Source organism: Pyxicephalus adspersus, chromosome 1 (assembly GCF_032062135.1).
Source record: "Pyxicephalus adspersus chromosome 1, UCB_Pads_2.0, whole genome shotgun sequence".
NCBI classification, from domain to species: Eukaryota; Metazoa; Chordata; class Amphibia; order Anura; family Pyxicephalidae; genus Pyxicephalus; species Pyxicephalus adspersus.
The window spans coordinates 71,816,817-71,835,619 of NC_092858.1; the positions used below are offsets into that span (position 1 = coordinate 71,816,817).

The 18,803-nt window shown below is 38.5% G+C and overlaps 2 protein-coding genes across 2 annotated transcripts in view; one reads left to right on the forward strand and one right to left on the reverse strand.

Moving 5' to 3' along the window:
- LOC140332797 (E3 SUMO-protein ligase RanBP2-like) overlaps positions 1–8,110 on the forward strand; it is a 40,818-nt gene extending 32,708 nt beyond the window's left edge. Inside the window, exons 24-28 of the mRNA XM_072413993.1 lie at positions 2,832–2,988; positions 3,905–3,997; positions 4,680–4,825; positions 5,561–5,834; positions 7,438–8,110. Of these exons, the coding sequence (XP_072270094.1) occupies positions 2,832–2,988; positions 3,905–3,997; positions 4,680–4,825; positions 5,561–5,834; positions 7,438–7,553 (786 nt within the window). The 3' untranslated portion in view covers positions 7,554–8,110. The remainder of the gene's footprint in view (positions 1–2,831; positions 2,989–3,904; positions 3,998–4,679; positions 4,826–5,560; positions 5,835–7,437) is intronic.
- Positions 8,111–10,824: 2,714 nt separating this feature from the next.
- Positions 10,825–15,631, reverse strand: PDCL3 (phosducin like 3). Its single transcript, XM_072414004.1, has 6 exons — positions 15,434–15,631; positions 14,137–14,257; positions 13,132–13,222; positions 12,616–12,759; positions 11,929–12,137; positions 10,825–11,308 (listed from the first exon to the last, which is right to left on the reverse strand). Exons 1-6 carry the CDS (start codon positions 15,437–15,439, stop codon positions 11,166–11,168), a joined length of 714 nt encoding a protein of 237 aa, XP_072270105.1. The 5' UTR covers positions 15,440–15,631; the 3' UTR covers positions 10,825–11,165.
- Between the last annotated feature and the right edge of the window lie 3,172 nt (positions 15,632–18,803).

Genomic DNA, 18,803 nt, shown 5'->3' on the forward strand with positions numbered 1-18,803 from the left:
TAGTAATAAGTTCTCTATGACCAGTTTACACTATGCACAGTATTATGTAAGGCCTATCAACCAGTATTGGCCATGCTTTGAAAATAAAGACCAATATTTGTAAGTGAGGTGGTGCCCTGACCATCTGGACAGAATGTTTTAACACTAACGTAGTACTGCTTGGGGTTGAGCATTTTGGTGGTTAGCCTAGAAGTTCTATAAAGGCTTGAAGAGAAAACGTAGCTACAAAAGTAATTAAGATCCGTATGCCTGTATAAGAGTTCCAAGATATTCTGCCAAAATCAAACATACCAACATTAGGGTCAGCTTTTAAATATATTTTATCTGAAGGTTTAGGTACATTTTAATTCTAGCGTATAACTCTATCACTTATATAAAAGCACAGAACACTAAATAGGATAACTGTCTAGCAAGAAGACCATAAGCTTGTGTGCTCAGATGATGACACCAATCTGTGTTCCCTTTAATAAAAAGGGTATTCACTATGAAAATACCAGTTGTATTCTGATGAATATTGCTGCCCCTGACAATCATTCCTAGCCCTTTCCCAGTATGGAATAATCTCGGCACCTCCTAATTCCATTTTTCTAGGCTGCCGCTTCATTTCTGGGAAACAGAAAGACCTAACAAAGATAAGATATTGGTATGAATAAATAATTTTTTTACACGTTTGTTACCCCCCCCTGAAAATGCACAGAACTATTTTTTAACAAATGTTGCTTTTTTAAGTTTTATATTTGATATGTGGCAATGAAACCGTGCTGGTTCTTCCCATCTACATTATCAATATTTGACGCAGGCCAATGAATAACATTTTGTTTTGGCCCTTGTCACAAACATAAGTTTCTGGCTGTCAATGTAGGGCTACAACAGAAATAAACTGTTAAGTAATATTTCACAAGTTCTGAAAGTAAGCGAACAAAAAACCCTATCCTTTGATAACAAACCCCACTATTTATCCTGCTGTTCCCCAGCCTGTGCAAATGCCTTCATATGTATAGAACGTGTATAATATGTTGTACTTGCTATTCCCCCATGAAATGTTTCTAAGCTGGGTGGGAAGGAGCTGCAGGGCGGTGGCCACCCCTGTATTTTGAGCCAATCGGGTGCTGCACCCAGCTAAAGGGCTGGGGAAAACACTGTACTTGTCAAAAAAAGGTTTCCAAAAAGTTTATTTGCCCAAATATATCACACAATGCATGTAATCTGTATGTTGCTTTGTCATTTAAAGGATAAATGTGAAGTTTTTAGTGTGTGTGTGTATATGTGCTCCCTCCCCTCATAATACTACCAAGGCAATGCCTGACCTCCAAGTCCTCATACACAAATGTTTGCCTTTGAAATGAGAACGGTGCTTCTGTACTTTTCTCCTTTTTGACAAATGTTTGACCATTAGAGGACTTGCAATAGGATAATTCTGTCTTACAAATAAGTTTTAATAGCTAGCATAAACTTTAACTTTAATCTTTTAACATTGTGACATTTAGATTACTAGACATAAAAGCTCCTATGAGCATGACAAATGGTGGAAACATCTCTTCTGCTGCCCATAGACACGAGTTCCTACCCAATTCAATCCAAATCGCCACCAAATATGCCTTATAATTGGGTTTACCAGTGAAGTCATTCTCACATAATGATATGTGGCTCTCTACAGATATAAACCTTGCAAAATCAATCAAGTCTGGGGCCAGACTGTAATTAAGTCTTTCCATGTCCCGTAGCAGGGCTTCGGGATTCATAGTGACTGAATGATGAGAAGACAAAGGCAGGTATTTGGAAGTGCTGAGGAATGCCAGAACAAGTTCCATTTAGGGTTCCTAATTATGGTGTCCTAGTGACTATCCATGCATTAACCTTACAAAGATATTGCTTTCATTTTTGTGTATGATCAATTGTGCGATCAATTGATGGTACTTTCACAAATCCCTGCTATTTATATGCTCAATACTTTAAAACTTAAAGTATTGAGCATATTACAGGGGCTAGAGTTGCTCTCTGAAAATACTTCTGAAGTCTGTCAGGCTTTACTATTACCCATGAGTCATTAAGGGAACTCCAGAACAACATTTCTCTCTCCCTCTCCCCGATGGGGAAATGTCCAGAGTTGCACTCCCCCTTTTTTTTTTTTAGCATACTGGGCCAGAAGCTGTAATCCTTGCTCATTTTTATTTTTTTCTGTTTTTTTATATATTATTTTGTGTGGGAATTGCAAGGACAGGAAGTTAGACAAAAAAACTCGGATAGGGTCACAGAAGGGAAACATTTCAACTTTTCTCCACTATATCCAAAGATAAACAAAATATGCAGGTTCAAGTCTGAAGGTCAACAGTGGGTCAAGTGAACCTGTTGATGAGCCCAAGGGCTTGGTTCACATTAGCACTTCATATGCAGGTCTGTGGACTAGGAACAACATAATTATCAGTTCAACACAACTTGCAATGCTTTATGTTTTTGTACAACTGGAATTACATGGAATTATGTGTGTTTATAAATTCTGCAAATGTGAACTAAGCCTAATAATATCAAGAGTCTCAAATACAGGCTGAATGCACCTATAATGAAGTTGCATTCGCCCATTAGTACAGGCCTTTAAAACAATAAAAGCATTGTTTTCTAAATCAAGGTACACAGTAGGCAAAACTTGGAATCCTTTTCAGTTTTTAGACTCCACATACTTGCAAATAAAGTGACATAATTACTTGGCATGTTTCCCTTAAAAATTCATAAAAACTATTGTAGAAACTGCTAGATAGTTTGGGAACAATTGTGTGTGCATGTGATTTGTGACTTTGACACACTTTTAAAGGATCGTATCACAATGTTTTTAGGAATCGAACAAAACTGAGGAGGTTAATGAAGCTGCTCAAATCCCCAGTTCATTTACCACAATTCTTCAAGCTCCAGATTCCACTACAGGATCAAGCCAGGAGCCTGTAGACCTGTCATCAAAGACCGAACCAGCAAAGTTGGCTTCTAGCAGCCAAGGTAACCTTAAATAAAAGTTAAAATTCTAACCTGTGACTGCCTTCTATATCTTACATACCAAGTTTATTAGTCCCAATGTTTTGATAAGAAACTTTAAAACAGAACTAAACCTGCAATACTTATCTGTCCTGTTCCCTCGCAGGGCTCCTTCATATTCTTCATTCTCTTTGGCTTTCTTGATTGGCTTGGACAATGTAATTCCCATGCATAAAAGCCAGAATTTTTTTTTTTTTTTGAGTAATTACAAATTGTAATTGGCTTACCATTTGTCATCCATAATTGATTAGCCAGTGTTTGCTATCAAGAAAATATTTAGTTTTATTATCCTTGCATGTGCAATTGAATGCACATCTGCTCAACTATGAATTGCCCCTAAGGACTGTAAATTTTTTGACTAGCAGAAATGAACCTTGCTACATAGTTAGGAGACCTGCACTTATTTAGATCCTTCATAGTATAGCAGATTGGTCCTTATAAAAGTATATTAATGATTTCTGTAGCATTGCAGTGCCATGGCATAGAAGTATCTATGTAGCACAGTCATACCACTGCTTAAACAGGAAATGCATTTTTATTAAATTGTGCTTTTGATATCCCTTGGAATCCTATATTAGGGAGTAGGAGATCCTCATCCAGCAGCAGTGTCTAATCAACTTGCTTTCCTGACCAGCTGGGCTCTGTAAAGTTCCGGAAGTGGTTAGCACAATATAAAAAACAGAAGTTGTATGGAGAAATGTTTTGGAAGGAAATTTATTGAACAAGATTTTCTAGACCGTAAAAAAGCACAGCAGGACTAAAGGGCGCAAAAGCAGATGTGGACAGGTCTTTGTGTTAATGGAATGTACATGACTGAACTTAAAATGGGAAAAGCCAACATTTATTTTGTTTTTATAATTTTCTATATTTTTGTTTTCAGGAATCAGCTTTACATTTGGTCTAAACACTGACTCTGGATTGTCATTTGCTGACTTGGCAACAAATAATGGAGACTTTGCCTTTGGCTCCAAAGGTATGTTTAATTGTTTCTAGCCTAGGATATATGAGTTTTATATGTGTAAATTTGTGGGCAGCAGTAGCAGACTGGAATACTGGTGCTTGCTGTATTCCTCACACCTGAGTACTGTGTAAGACAGCAAGAAGGATTGTCTGCATATCTTGTACACAGTCCCCAGGCACCAAGCATGGAGAATGGTTTGGCTTTTTACAGTTTCCTGATTCACTTAATTAACAACTCAGTCGGCTAGCTAAAAGAACCATAACTGCATACCTTTCTGACTTTGGCAAAACACCATATTAATCAAAGCTAGTCAAACAATTGCTAATAGAGTACTATTGTGTTTGATCAATTATTGAAGGGCATGATGTCAGAGAAAAACAGAGGCTGCCATTTCTGACTGCAATTTGAAAAGGCACAAAAATGTACAGCACCACTTTGCACGCCTTATATGTATTTATGTTCTAGGTCGGTCAACTTGCATCCAGACAATTTGCATGAGTCAGGCATTTACTCATTTTAGCAGCGATTCATTATGGCCAACCGATATTTCTTATTAACTTACTTTAAATTGTGTTCATTGAAAGCTTTTGCCATGTGCACAAAACTCTACCTGAACATATCTATGTATTTTTTATTTCTCTTGAATCAAAAATCTCTACCTGTTAATGACACTGTAATTTTATTACTCCTACAGACGAAAAATTCCAGTGGGCTAATACTGGGGCAGCTGTGTTCAGCAGAACAGCACCAAATCAAAAGACTGAAAAAGGTGGCGACAGCGATGATGAGGTGGTTCACAGTGATGACGTGCACTTTGAGCCAATTGTGTCATTGCCAGAGGTAACTTTTAGGTTTCATGAAATAAACTTCTTACCTATGCCTTAGGTGTTAGAATCCAGTTTAAAAGCAACTTCTGTTTTCCTGCATTATACTGATTTTTATTCTTTGGTGGTAACAAGGCAAAGTGATGTAACAGGCAAAAGCTGAGGCAGGTGTGTTGCAAGGTTGCCAGAAGTGGATGGGTATTTCCTGCTTTCAAGTTTGTCACAAAGGTGTTACACCATACCCAATGTCTACCATCAGACTTGGGAATCATCCAACCAGGAGTATTTTTCTAATTAGCAAAGTGTGTATATTCTCAGATCTTTAGAAAGAATTGTGTTGCTTTACTCAGCAACAAAGAGAACCTTTGAATGAAAAACATTGTTGTCCTCTCTGGTTTGTGCTGTCCCACCCCAATGTTGTATGGTATTAAAACATGTAACATGTAACATAATGTCAAATTTACAACAGTACAACAAACTACCTTATGTATCACATTTTACTTTTTTGACTGGTAAGCTTTAAAAAAACAAAACAAAAAGTACATTCTTGGTAATGTTCAAACCTGGCCTTTTGTTGATGACTGTCAGGCCTTTGAGTCTTGGATATTACATTTTTGTTTTAAAGTATTGCATGTGCAGGGGCAGAATTTAATTTTCTGTCTACTGCATGTTTATATCACACTATATTTACACAAATATACAGTCAAAATATGGGTGTACACTTACAAAATGTATTTCTTTTTGCCTGTAGGTGGAAGTTAAGTCAGGAGAAGAAGATGAGGAAATACTTTTCAAAGAGCGAACAAAGCTGTACCGCTGGGACAGAGATACCAATCAGTGGAAGGAGAGAGGAGTGGGAGATATTAAAATCCTTTACCATCAGGAGAGAAAATATTACCGTATCTTAATGAGAAGAGACCAAGTATTGAAAGTGTGTGCAAACCATGTTATATCAAAAGATATGAAACTGGCTCCTTTAAATACATCCCACAATTCATTTGTTTGGACAGCCAATGATTATTCTGGTAAGTGCTACATTGCAAAGTTCTATTCTGATTTTTTGTTTTTTTTATATGCAGCTTTCTACTGGCTCTGCCAAAGTGGCCCTTGGTTTACTTGTTTTTAGAAAATTTCCTTGTCTGAAACATTGGCTGTAAGTGGTTGCAATGTCCTATTTTGGTAACTGTTTTCTTTAAAACATCTTCCACAAAAAAAGTCAGTCTGCCAAGTGCAGATTCTGTGAAATTCAGCACTTCTAAAAATGGTCTCTCTGTAGATGTCCAGCACACCCCATCTAAGGTCAATAACCGTACCACAAGCAAAGTGAGTGCTCTCTACTTTTTGGAGAGCTCCAGCTGTGTCTTGGCAAAGGGCATGTTGGATGTCTCTAAAGAGGTCACTGCTTCAGTGAGAATGGGCCAGAATGCAACATACAGACTGGTAGCCAGACCTTTCTATTTAGGTTGTAAATGTTTGAATAAAAAAACTGCATTCCTTTTGGTTTTTACAACCTGGTGTTTTGCTAATTTAATCTGGAAATGTTGGCCTTTAAGATTGTATGCATTTTCTTTAATTCATGTGTCACAGAAATTCACTTATTGGCTACAAGAGGCAGTTATAAAAGGGTGATCCAGTAGATCCATATTGAGATTGCTGTCATTAATAAAAGGGGCAGTCGGCTGCTAGGATTGAAACTTTTATGACTAAAGTCCAGTTCCTGAACAATGAGTTTTAGTATTTACTTGCATCACTCTTCCCTACATTCAGAAAGTTACAGTCTGACCTGATCGGCACATTTGTAAGATGGCAATCAAACCTGCTTACCATTGTAAAAAGGACCTATGGAAAGAAATGAACCACTGTTTCCTACTGGGATAGCTTCTGTCATAGCTATGATTTCCAAACACTTAGATCACCTCTTTTGCTTCAGTCTCCAGTTTACAAAAGTAGCGGCCACAATAAAAGTGAATCGGTCCCATGTGCTGCTTCCAAATATGCCAGTCGTTTTTTCAAATCAACTGTCTGGTCTAATTTTTTTTAAATAGGCCTCTTAAGATATTTTGGGTCTCCTAATATAACATTTACGAAGTTAGTAAAAGTTGGTTTGTTCCATAAACGAGAGTCTCTATAAACAATGTTTTTGAAATCCCTCAAATATTTATAACAGATTTATATAACCTTTAATTTCACATACGATCTTCCAAGGGCTCATGCACTGTGCTTTTGCTTGACCCTGGCAAAAGGTTATAAAGGCACGGAGTACTGCTTTGTGGGATGTACAGCGCTGCGTAATATGTTGGCGCTATATAAATCCTGTTTATTAATAATGGGGGTAGAGATTGCTTTCACTTCCCATATCCTAACTCAATGGAGATTGAGTTTACACAATCTTTTTGAAAACATTTGCAGCAATAATGGGGTACTATAGGTACTCCCATACGTCTGATCCCAGTAAACAGGAGTTTTAGATTTTCTACAGGCTTGCTTCACACACATTTATTTTAGGTATACTGAACATGATCTATACCTATAGAAGTGTTTCCTGGCTGGGATTACAAAGAAATATTGTCAGAATGTTAATATGGTCTTCATGCTAAATGTCTATACACATTTTTTTTTTCTCTGCAGATGGTGTGGCCAATGTTGAGCAATTTGCAGCCAGATTCAAAACCCAGGAACTTGCAGATTCTTTCCAGAGAAAGTTTGAAGAATGTCAAAACAATCTACAATTATCTGAATCATAAACTTGGTTAGCTGTGTAATTGTTAAGATGAAACTTTTTTCCATCTGTTTTTTTAACTTTGTTATGTAATGATGCAGATTGGTCTCCTCCTTACAGCTTCATGGTTTTACTGTTGCTGCCTGCAGGTGTGATGTTACCATAGTGCCACCATCCAAATCCTTTACATTACTGGATCCATTGTATGGGGATGTGTCAGTCTTTTAGGGATTGTAAGCAGTGAAGGGGTGAGCCACTGTCGGGTGGAAGGTGTGTAGCCTCTGCATGAATTGAATGGAAGATTTCCCATTAACCTGGGAAACCTGCTCAATACCGTACAAATGATTGGGTATATAGCTTCTCCATATTTGTGGGAACTTTGCTTTCACTTATTCTCTCTCTAACTAAGAATGGCAGTTATTTTTCTTCCAGAAATACCTTCTAGTTCTGTTTCTTTCATAACAGAATAAAATAAGTGACCATATATAGACCTTAATTTGTGTAAAGAGATTCTTTGTGCACTTATAAGAACATACTTATTTTTTAAATGTTAGTATTGTAAATAAAGTTGAGTGAAAAGTGCTTTGGTTTTCATAGTTTTGTGTCCCTCAATGGTCATATTTGCTTTGTGAACCACCAGAATACCCTATATACCAATTATGCAATACAGACCAACAGACCAAGATGCAGAAGAGGAAAGGTAAATATCAAATTATAGTTATGGAGCCATTAGTCTACGGACTCTCCCAGCATCCTGGGACGTAAAGACAAACCTATGCAGTGTGTTGTTGAACTGGGATGCAAGGATATCAAAAGATCCTGAAATTTTTTAGGGGCTACTTTCCTTGTCAAGATGCTGTAAAAATCTTTGTGGCAACCTTCAATACCTAAATGTAAGTAAATGAGGGGGGAACGTTTTTTTCTGTACCTGGTGGTTGTTATAAACCATGGTGTTGACCAACTGCATTCTAGTCCACTGTTGGAAGGGACAGCGTAACTGCAGAGCTCCAAAATATTTGAACTGACAATGGGCCCAGGCCTGATCCGCCGTCCTGAAGGCCGGTGGTCTATGAAGGCTTTCCAGACTAGAGAAATAAACTATTTGGGCAAGGGAAGAGCAGGTTTTCAAAGCAATCAGGAAATTGACAAGGCACTAAGCAAAGTGGACCAGACCATCAGGGAATGAACCCCTTCATAATATATTTTAAAACGTTTGCGTTAGAGCTGAGGGCATGGAGACCCGACTGAGGTAGGGAGGGCAGAGGCTAGGTTCAAGGGGGAACGGGCTTAACAGCTGTTGTAAATGCAGAGCCAGACCCACTTACTGGGTTCACTCCTGCTTGGAGTGGGATTGTGGCCACAATAGCAATAAGCAACCAAGTGGCTCACAGTAAAAGACTTGACCTTAGTTACTCATGAAACATGGACAGTTTAAAAAGGAACCTCGAGACAACGCCGCACAAGGTTGATGGGGACTGTGTTGAAGCCTTGTGTTTTGTATGCATCAGGAAAGCAGAAGGGAGATGTTTTCACACCGTGTCTTACTGGTAAAGAGAATGGGTAACAACACTTCATCCAGCTCGATAGCCAGCAGCTGTACTGCTAGCTTGACCCTATTCATGCCACTGCTGACATAAATGGGTGAAAAGAACACTTCACAGTAGAATGAAACGGAAAGACGCTGTGCTAGCTTTGGGATGAAAGCTTAGGCTGGTAAGAGGACCAAGCACAGGGGCCACTCAGAACAGCTGTCCTAGGTGCAGTCAGAACAGTTTTATTTGCTTGCGTCCAATTCTCCTGCGGGTGTTTAGTATACCCCAAATTATTTAGGATTCCCATATCCTTCAATTGATGAGAGAGAAATACATCTGACTGCTTTTCCCCCCCACTTTTAGCAAAATTTACTTTTTGGGCTTTTTTTAAAGAATATATTTGGTTTCTTAAAATTTTAAAATCTCAATATCTGCTCAAGATAGAAAAAATATGCAACTCTTTGGGTTCGAATAAAACATTTTAAAGATCACAACGTTTTATATTCAAAACATCATTGAAACAATGCCTACAGGTAATCCATACTTTTTTCACGTTATCAAGAAAATAAATTATGTTCCCATTGGTTCAAGTCCATGTGTTCCAGATTAAGTGCCAATGATTAAAATAATATGATTTTACAAACAAACCCTTTCTTTTGGACCTGGTGTTCTATTTGTATTTGGCATTTGTGTTTATGTCGAGTTCTAAAGAAAGAATGATGCTTGGCAAGCTAAAAGAAACAAATTTTGTCACAGGATCTTCTGGTAACTTTCAGTATGTACAAAGCTTATATTGAAATGTTAACAGCACACATATCCACACAATATTATATAAGAATAAAAAAAAAACATTTATTAGGAGATGTGGACACATGTGCCATTAAAATCCCAAATAGAAGATTTGTTATATTGTCAATACCAGGATGCTGCATTGAGCTAGCAAAACAAATATGTAAAGTAGTTGGTCAGGTTCATACGTGTACAATCAGTTTACACCAATTAATCTTCGTAGGAAGTGTGCCAGTAAAACGTTTGCTGTCCATAAAGAACATTAAAGCAAGAATACAGTTTGCAATTGAATATACAAGCAAATGCCAGGCCTTTTGGAACAATGTCCCATGGGTTGATAAATCAAAGATGATTTGGCTTTAGTAGGAAGACAAACATTTTAAAAGTAGCTCATTCCAATTGTGTACCACACTGGTAAAATTTGATGGTTCTGGCTTACTTTGCAGGACCTGAACTTTGCCATCCATGTGTCCTGTTAAATAAGATTTAATACGATTACATACTTTTGTGTTTGTATGTGTACATATACTGCATACTACTCTACAACATGGAAAAGCAATCTGTTGACAAATGTCAGTGGTGCGCCTCTCAAATAATCTGGAATCCCACAGTGTATTCAACTATATAGAACAGCGTTTGCAAGAAAATTTTGGTGGTCTGCGGCAGGTGCACCCCGAAGTGTGGGGTCAGGAGAAGGACCCCGTGACAGGGATGCACCACGTTCCCCATCTCTGGACACAACCCACCCAGAGAGTGGGTGGGTTCTGGCATCGTGATGTTACTTAATGTGACGTTTCTTCCTCTTTGACACCCGGCTCCCCATGCATGCACGATCTGGAGCCGGTAAATTTAGTGGTCCCCCAGTCTGAAAAGGTTGCCGACCACTGATATAGACTATTAAGTGTCCCTAAATTATTTCACTCATGTCACAGGAGCTGAGACCTAGGAGCCTATGCATGGTTTGTAATAAAGATAATAATTAAAATTCTTTAATATATTCCTTGTTAGACATTGAACTGATTTAAAAAAGAAAAAAAGTTATTGGGTTTATTTCTCTGTGTCTGTAATGCAGTATCAGCAGATGGATACAAGTGCCAATGAATCAGTATTTTGACAACATTTTGGATACATAAATTTATGCCTAGAGCTTCATTGACTCCAAAAATAAAATTACATTCTATTCAGTGGGTGCTTTTATTTTTAAAAATTTAGACCAACAAGTAACCATTTCTCGTATGTTTGATGACTATCATATCTTACAACAAATGTACAAAACAAATAAAAAAAATAAAATAAAACATTATGGATCCATAAATTCAATCCTCATCCGAGTCGCTGTCTTTGTTTGTGGCAAAGGCACTTCTAATGGAAGTCATGAGCTGGTCCTGGATTTGTTGTCGGGGGTTTTCTTCAAGCTTTGTTTTAATGGCACCAGATTCAGAAATTTTCCATTCTAGCTCTGGAATGAAATATCACAGCATTAGTATCCCCATAAAAAGAACTGTAAAGTACTAATCGTCTTTTTATAAGCATAGAAAATACCAGTTAAATCTGCTGACAATAGGGGTCTGTAAAGAAATTCTATTTTATGACAAGATATTAGAAAAAATATATACATTGCAATAAATATACAACCACTGAAAGGGCCAGCAAATGAAATGGATTGGACACGTCTCCAGTATACTGGTAGACGCACTAAGAAGTTGACTTATTGGGCGACCACCAGCATCAGACCTAGACCATCTAAACAATGGAAGCGTGTTGTGGAAAACGTTATAAAAACTTGGAGTGAAAAAAACAAAAAAACAAAAAGAGAGGGAGTAGCTGAAAGACCTGCCTGTAAAACAACAGGAATAAGAGTAAGAAGTGATCATTTTCTTACTGGGTGCATTACACACTGTGTATAGAACCATAAACCTATTTCCTAAATGAGCTTACTATCTGGTGTGTCTAATGTCAGCATACATACTAATATATACATAAAAAATTAAAATTGTGTGTATATATGCCTGGCAATATTAGGCATAGGGGCACCATGAACACTTCACCAAAAGTGAGGCTTATCTGCTATGCACTTACCATCCTGCGTTAGATTCATGCCACCAAATACTAAGGGTCCTATAAACTGAGCACGAATTTCACCGCCACGATAAACAAAGATGGTGGGTAGGTTCTTATCGGGATAGTTTGGTATACATGTTGTGGAAATGGCTTTCACAAACTTCACATCTTTAAACTTTCTTGCCAGTACAGTTAAGTGCTGGTTTATTAAACTGCAAAGTGGAATTCTGGATATAAAAGAGAAAAAAAACTGTTAGGAGAATAAAACAACTGTAAATAGGAGAGCACCAGTGGCCAAAATGCACTTCAGTGACTGATTTCATGTGGTGTGTAAGGAATGATGGAAAGTGCTGGTACACATAATGATAAAAATAACTAAAATATCTTCTTCATATCATATACAGAATACCTGTATTACATATTCTGCAGCTTTCAGGGTACATCAGCTCCTGTTTTTCCAGGACAGGTACCAGTCTGCCATGTTGGCTCCTGGCAAAAACCTAAGTTTGTGTCATCAGAAGTGGTGTATATATTAATAATTACACTATTAATATTCCAGACAACACATGGATACTAAATGTAGTATGTTCCATCATTCTTTACCAGAATAGTAAATATGTATGAAAATACAATAATTGATTCTATAGTGGTGAAGCATCCAAAATGTTTTAATGAATACCAGGATGAGCAGTAAATAATACATACCCTTGTTTGTAAAGGTGCAAGATCACCCAAAGGTCTTTCCCTGCATTAGTTATTTCCTGCACATAGTCCCGTCCAGAAATCTCCATCACTTCCCCAAATTTATTCTTTACTTGTGATGCTTGCCATTGAGCCAGTCTCTGTTGTCTACAAAACACAAAGATTCAGCACAAGTAGTACAAATCAGAAAATGTCTTCAATAAATACAGCAAATCACAAAAGTCTCATCAATATTAGAAACAGATATAAAGAGCTCTATAAGGGGATCCTTCCAGGTCTGTGTGTTTCAATGGCATTAATTGATTCACACCAGGAAATGACAGATTCCCAGTTTTATAGAGCCCAAAATAGAAGACAGGCAGAGGCCTTTATTACAGTAACCAGTGACACCTCTTTTCTTAAATAGTATTGCCTCCTGATGGCTTTTTGTTTGGTCAGTTTAGATCGGCTTTAAAATTCAGACAGGTTGCTATATCCAACAACTACCAATATAAAACTATATTTCTAGCAACAACTCACCTATACATTTCTATGGCTCTTTCATCTTCCTCACTGAACTCATCTTCATTCTCTTCTAGCTCCTCTAGTGTCATATCTTCATATGTTTTAACTGGAATACAAAAAGAAAAAGGGAAATCTATTAAAACTAAAACATGCGGGGTCTCAGATAGGTCAATGTGTTGTTTAACCCTACCCTCCTCTATCCAAACTAAGACAAAGGTTCTACCTAAAGTGAACCTAAGAATAAAACAGATGTTGGCAGCCGCTGATAGGCTGCATCAAAACCACCCACCCAAAATACGAATTCTGGGGCTTTAGTGCCTTCTGTATCACAAACCTGAAACATCAAGAGTTCTGACATATCTAAAAGCATGTTTGCTCTGAATATGCAGACAGGGGAAGGCTGGCATTTAGTATTTCACAGGACAGCAATAAAATCTACCAAGTGTACATCATTTAAAGAAAAAGCAGTGTATGTGACCAGAACACTAATGACCTACATAAAAGCAGTTTGTCTATGAAGGTTCTCATTTATCCAGGTCACTGTGTGTCACATTCAACCGAACTTTTTCTTGCAAATCTGAAGAAGTTTCGCAGCCTTTCTGCTTCATCGGTCCATAAAAGCAGTTCTGTCTCCATGAAGCAGCTGCATTACCGGTTACTATGCTGACAACCAAGAAGTAGCAGATGAACGTAGAGCAGTGTTTTGTGAACTTTTTACCTTTTAGGTCTTCAGGGAACCCCGGCTATAATTACTATATCCACAGCTAACAGTACATTAGTGTGGTGGTTAGTAGGAAGAATGCTAAACTTGCATATAGCCAAGTCATTGGTAATTAAACTGAGCGGCAAAAACTGACCATGGCTCAGGGGACCCCTAGAAACCTCTGGAGAAAACCCTGATTGGGAAACACTGCTGCAGATGACAGAAATGCTTTTAGCAAGGTGATAAAATGTGATTGCTGTCAGAATGGCTGAACCATCTTTTACATTACAACACCCCTTTGGTATCATCGTTCTTACCGACTGACTGCTGCATCAACACCCTTTCTTCTTCCTCCTCATCCTCCTTCGGCACCTCCTTTGGAGGTAGGATACCTTTTCTGCGCAGGATATCATTCCACTCTGTATCTGCATTTGGGTCCTGAAATAAGACAAACCTGAGTTAGGGATGCCGATACCAACATTTAAAATTAATTGTATACAATAAGTATAGTGAGGAATTGTTAAACAAAGTATACAGTTTTATCCTAATGTTATTTATAGTTAATATTATGAATATTATCCATACACAGTCTTTGTGGCACATTAATCTCTACTTCCCCTGAAGAAGCATTGTGAAACGCTTACCAACATTTGTCTAACTATTTGTGCATGAAGAACCTGAATCTGCACTAACATATCAGCCCTTGATATGTTTATGTAAATATTTGATACATATTGTTTTTCGTATGTTTATTTTATATTTTTTTTTTGCTGTATAAAAAAATCATTATAATATTTTGTTAACTTGCCACTATAAACCCCCCCTAATGTTTTGAATTTAAGGACAATGCATCACAAACACTCCCTGGCGGTATCCATTATTTAACCTCCCTGGAGGTATTCCTGAGTGTGGCTCAGGGTGGCTCGAGAATCTAGCGTGTGTACAGCGCCAGTCGTTGATCGTCCAAACGACCGTCATGGTGGATCCACGGACGATAAACGACTAACGATTGTAATAGAGGTGAAGGGGGAGAGCGTGCAGTGGGGTACCGGTCCGTCGTTCTCCCCCTCCCCATGGAGCAAAACGCTGGTGTATGTACAGAACTCGTTCATGCATTGTGCAGTGCTAGGCATTGGAAAGGATCGTAAAAGACCTATTCCAACGACTATTATTGCACGTGTGTATGCGGCTTTACAGGCCGTGTTTTAATGGCAGTAATTGATTCACACCAGTGAATGTTAGATTCCCTGCTTTATAAACAGAGCCCAGATTGATAGGTAACAGAAAAAAAAACATTGTCTGATCAATGCTCAATCAACACGCTGCCCAAAAATCAATCTGAATAAGTCAACATTTTCACAATTTATAAAGCAGTGTCATTCACTGGAACATTCCCTTGTGGAGATTCAATTCCTGCTATTGAAATACATGGACCTGGAAGATTCTCCAGCAGGGAAAATTTGAGTGAATATCGGATTCACTGATAGATAAACATACCCCATGGAGTATGAATAAACCAGGATCTATGGATCAGACATTAGAACCCCCCGATCCCCCCACCCAGCACTGACTGGACAAGGCCGGGGGAGGTGCAGGGCTGTGCCGGGGACTCACCTGCATGCTGCCTGGATGACGATCACAGCTCCTCTCTGTGCAAATACAATGCTCAGCCGGTCACACGGGGCAATAGGCTTTCTTCTCGCTGTGAGATTGTTTGGAATATTCAATATAGCAGCAGCTGAATCACAGAGTGTGAGCACGGGGGAAGCTATTTCTTGTTACACCACTTCCTGCCCATCACCATCTCCTTATTAGGAAACACATGGCAGAGTCCGGGCTGTGTGACGGGAGCAGCTGGGCTGTGGCCATATGGTGCGTGCTATAAGAACAGCATCCCCAGGATCCCTGTGCACGTGACTGCTCTTCGCTGCCCTCTGCTGGTCAGCTGGGTATCGTCCGCAATATGAGGCATCCCTAAATCCCTTTAGACATACACTTTTATGCAAAGAATATTATATTATATTATTATTACACATTATTTATATAGCGGCAACATATTAGGCAGCGCTGTACAAAGTCCATACTCATTTCAATAACTGTCCCTCAAAGAGGCTCACAATCTAATGACCCTACCATAGTCATGGGGGCTGCTGCACACTTTGTGGGCCTTGTGCATTGTGTTCATGTGGGAAGAGTCACACATTGGTATCCAACACACTAGTATAAAATACACACATCAGAGTATGACCATACCATATATTGTACCATAGTACTGACGTCCTGTGTTGTTATGTGCTGCCCGAGGATTAGAACTGATTTCCCTCAGTCTGTCAGGGTGAATGCGCTGTGTGTAGAGATGGGAAACACGTTTGCAACACAAAAGTGTGGTTTGGCTCTTGCAGTATAGCCTTGCATACTTTATTATTATTATTATTATCATTATTATACAGTAGTTATATAGCTCCAACATATTACTCAGCGCTGTACATTAAACAGGAGTTGCAGATGACAGACAGATACACAGGAGGAGGAGATCACCCTGCCTGAGTACAATAACAATAAAGAAAAACAGAAATAAACCCATGCTCAGCTTAGAAACAATGAAGATATAACCTAAAACCAATACAATGTTGAACAAATAATAAAAAAGGGGGTCAAGGAGGGTTGGAGGGAAGCGGTGTTAAAACCTTGAAGTGAACATACAGAGCTTACATTTTTATCTCGCTGACAAGGAGACTGTATTATCACAGCATTGCTTGTTTGTTTGTTTTTCTTAGTTTCCCTGCTTTTTTTAAAGATTTCTGTAAAAAATAAGATCCATTTTTTGCAATGTGGTGTTTACAGACACCATATTCACCCATGCAGCTGCAATACCTGTGTATTATTATTTATCAGAATTTATATAGTGTCAACATATTACTCAGTGTTGTACATTATATAGGGGTTGCAAATGACAGAAGAATACAGACAGTGAAACAGGAGGAGGAGTGGACCCTGCTCAGAAGAGCTTACAATCTAAGAGTACTACAGAGTAAGTTTATCGATTTACCTAAAAAAAAACAAAAAAAAACATTGACACCCCTTTTCACAGCAGGACCTGTCCTTGCCTGACAGCATACGTCCAATACACAGATTTACTAACTGTCCTTTCCACAGTCCCACCTGTCCCTCCATGGAAGGAGCAGTTTGGAGTCAGCTGGAAGAGACATTGTACAGTTTATATTATTTGTCCATTCCCCAGCACCACCTGTCCTGGCCTGACACCAAACTGCCATCATTTCTTTTTTTTTTACCCACTCACACCAATGCAATGCTTGAAGACCACAGACATCAGGACATTCTTACTGACCACCAGTGTCACAGCACCTGTCTCTCACAGACACTATTCCTTTCCAAAGACACACTCATCCTCCAAGTTTATAACTAAATTCTTTTTTTGCAAAAATGTGACAAGGATTTTTTATGGCGCATAACTGTAACATTTTCAATTTATTGTTTTTCTCTTAAAACAACATGAAAAACTTTAATTCTTATACATACAAATTGTCAATAAATGACTAGGATACTGCTATGTAGTATTTAGTTTGCTTTTAAAGTTCCTAACGCATTTCACCCCTAGGCTTCATCAGAAGCATTCCATAAATATATTCAATTAAGTGTTATCAATTAGGTTCATTTCATGAGTCAATTGTATCTCAAAATAAAAGCCTTTCACTTGTGCATATCACCATAACAAGCTTTTTTGTTAGGATGTGGTTGCCAATTGTTTGACTGTGTACTTATTTTCCCAAAGAACGCTTTTTAATGTCAAAAATCATCTTACATTCTGTCATTTTCCAGCCGGATACAATAGAATACCTTAATATTTAGGAGAGTATTATAAAGACAGTCATGGCTCAACCACCTCCTTAGCTCCCGCATCGTCTTCAGGCCAGCACCCCAGGCGCTGCCATCTTCTTCTCCTCTGTCTCCGGGTTCTTCTTCCAATGTCACCCAACACAGGCGCGAGATCAGGATATGTAATTTGGGAAAAAAACTTGCCGGTCTGAGATAAGCTTTTTTTTCCCTTTTGACGAAAGGGCTCCTTCTACGCATGTCCAAGGTGCACACAAGAGCCTCCCGGGATGCGTGATATAGGTATCCCGGGAGGCTTTGTGCTCCCATTCATTCTTGGTCACCTGGGCGATCGAGAATAAAGGGGGGGGGGGGGGTGCTGCACTTTTATTTTTTTTTTTAAAAAAGGTGTTGCACTTAAAAAAAAAAAAAAACAGAATTTTTACCCTACATAAAAGGGTTTTCTACCCTTTTATAAAAAGAAAAAATTTTAAGTTTAGGTACACTTTAAATAAGCCTTTGATAAGGCTATCAAGTTAGATCCTCTAAAACCAGCAATGAGGGTCCCCCCACGTGGTAATCTTTTGCTTTTCTATCTTTACCCTTTTATTTTGTAACCTCTTCTTCTAAATAACTTTCAAAACTTTCACGGTGAGCAGAGAATTTTGTTTTCCTTACCACCACCCCGTTCCTTTTCCACTGGGGCACTTTTCCTACCCAGTGCCCACTGACATGTTCCTAGGAGCGCTAGGTCCCAGGTTCCAATCTCAGCCAGGACACTTTTTGCATTGAGTTTGCAGGTTCTCCCCATGTTTGTGTGGGTTTCCTCCCACATTTAAAAAAAAACATGCATTAAGGGTAAGTGGCTTCTCCCCAAAAATTGACCCTAGACTGTAAAGATGACATATGACTATGGTAGGGACATTAGATTGTGAGCTCCTATGAGAGACAGCTAGTGACATCATGACCATGGACTTTGTACAGCGCTGCGTAATATGATGGTGCTATCAAAATACTGTATATTAATACCTAGCCATCCTGCACAGCTTACTGAATTTGGATGAATTTATGATGAATTGAATGAATTGGTGTTGTAATGTAAGCAGGTTTGGACTTAACATGTGACAGTATACATTTAGATGAAATATTC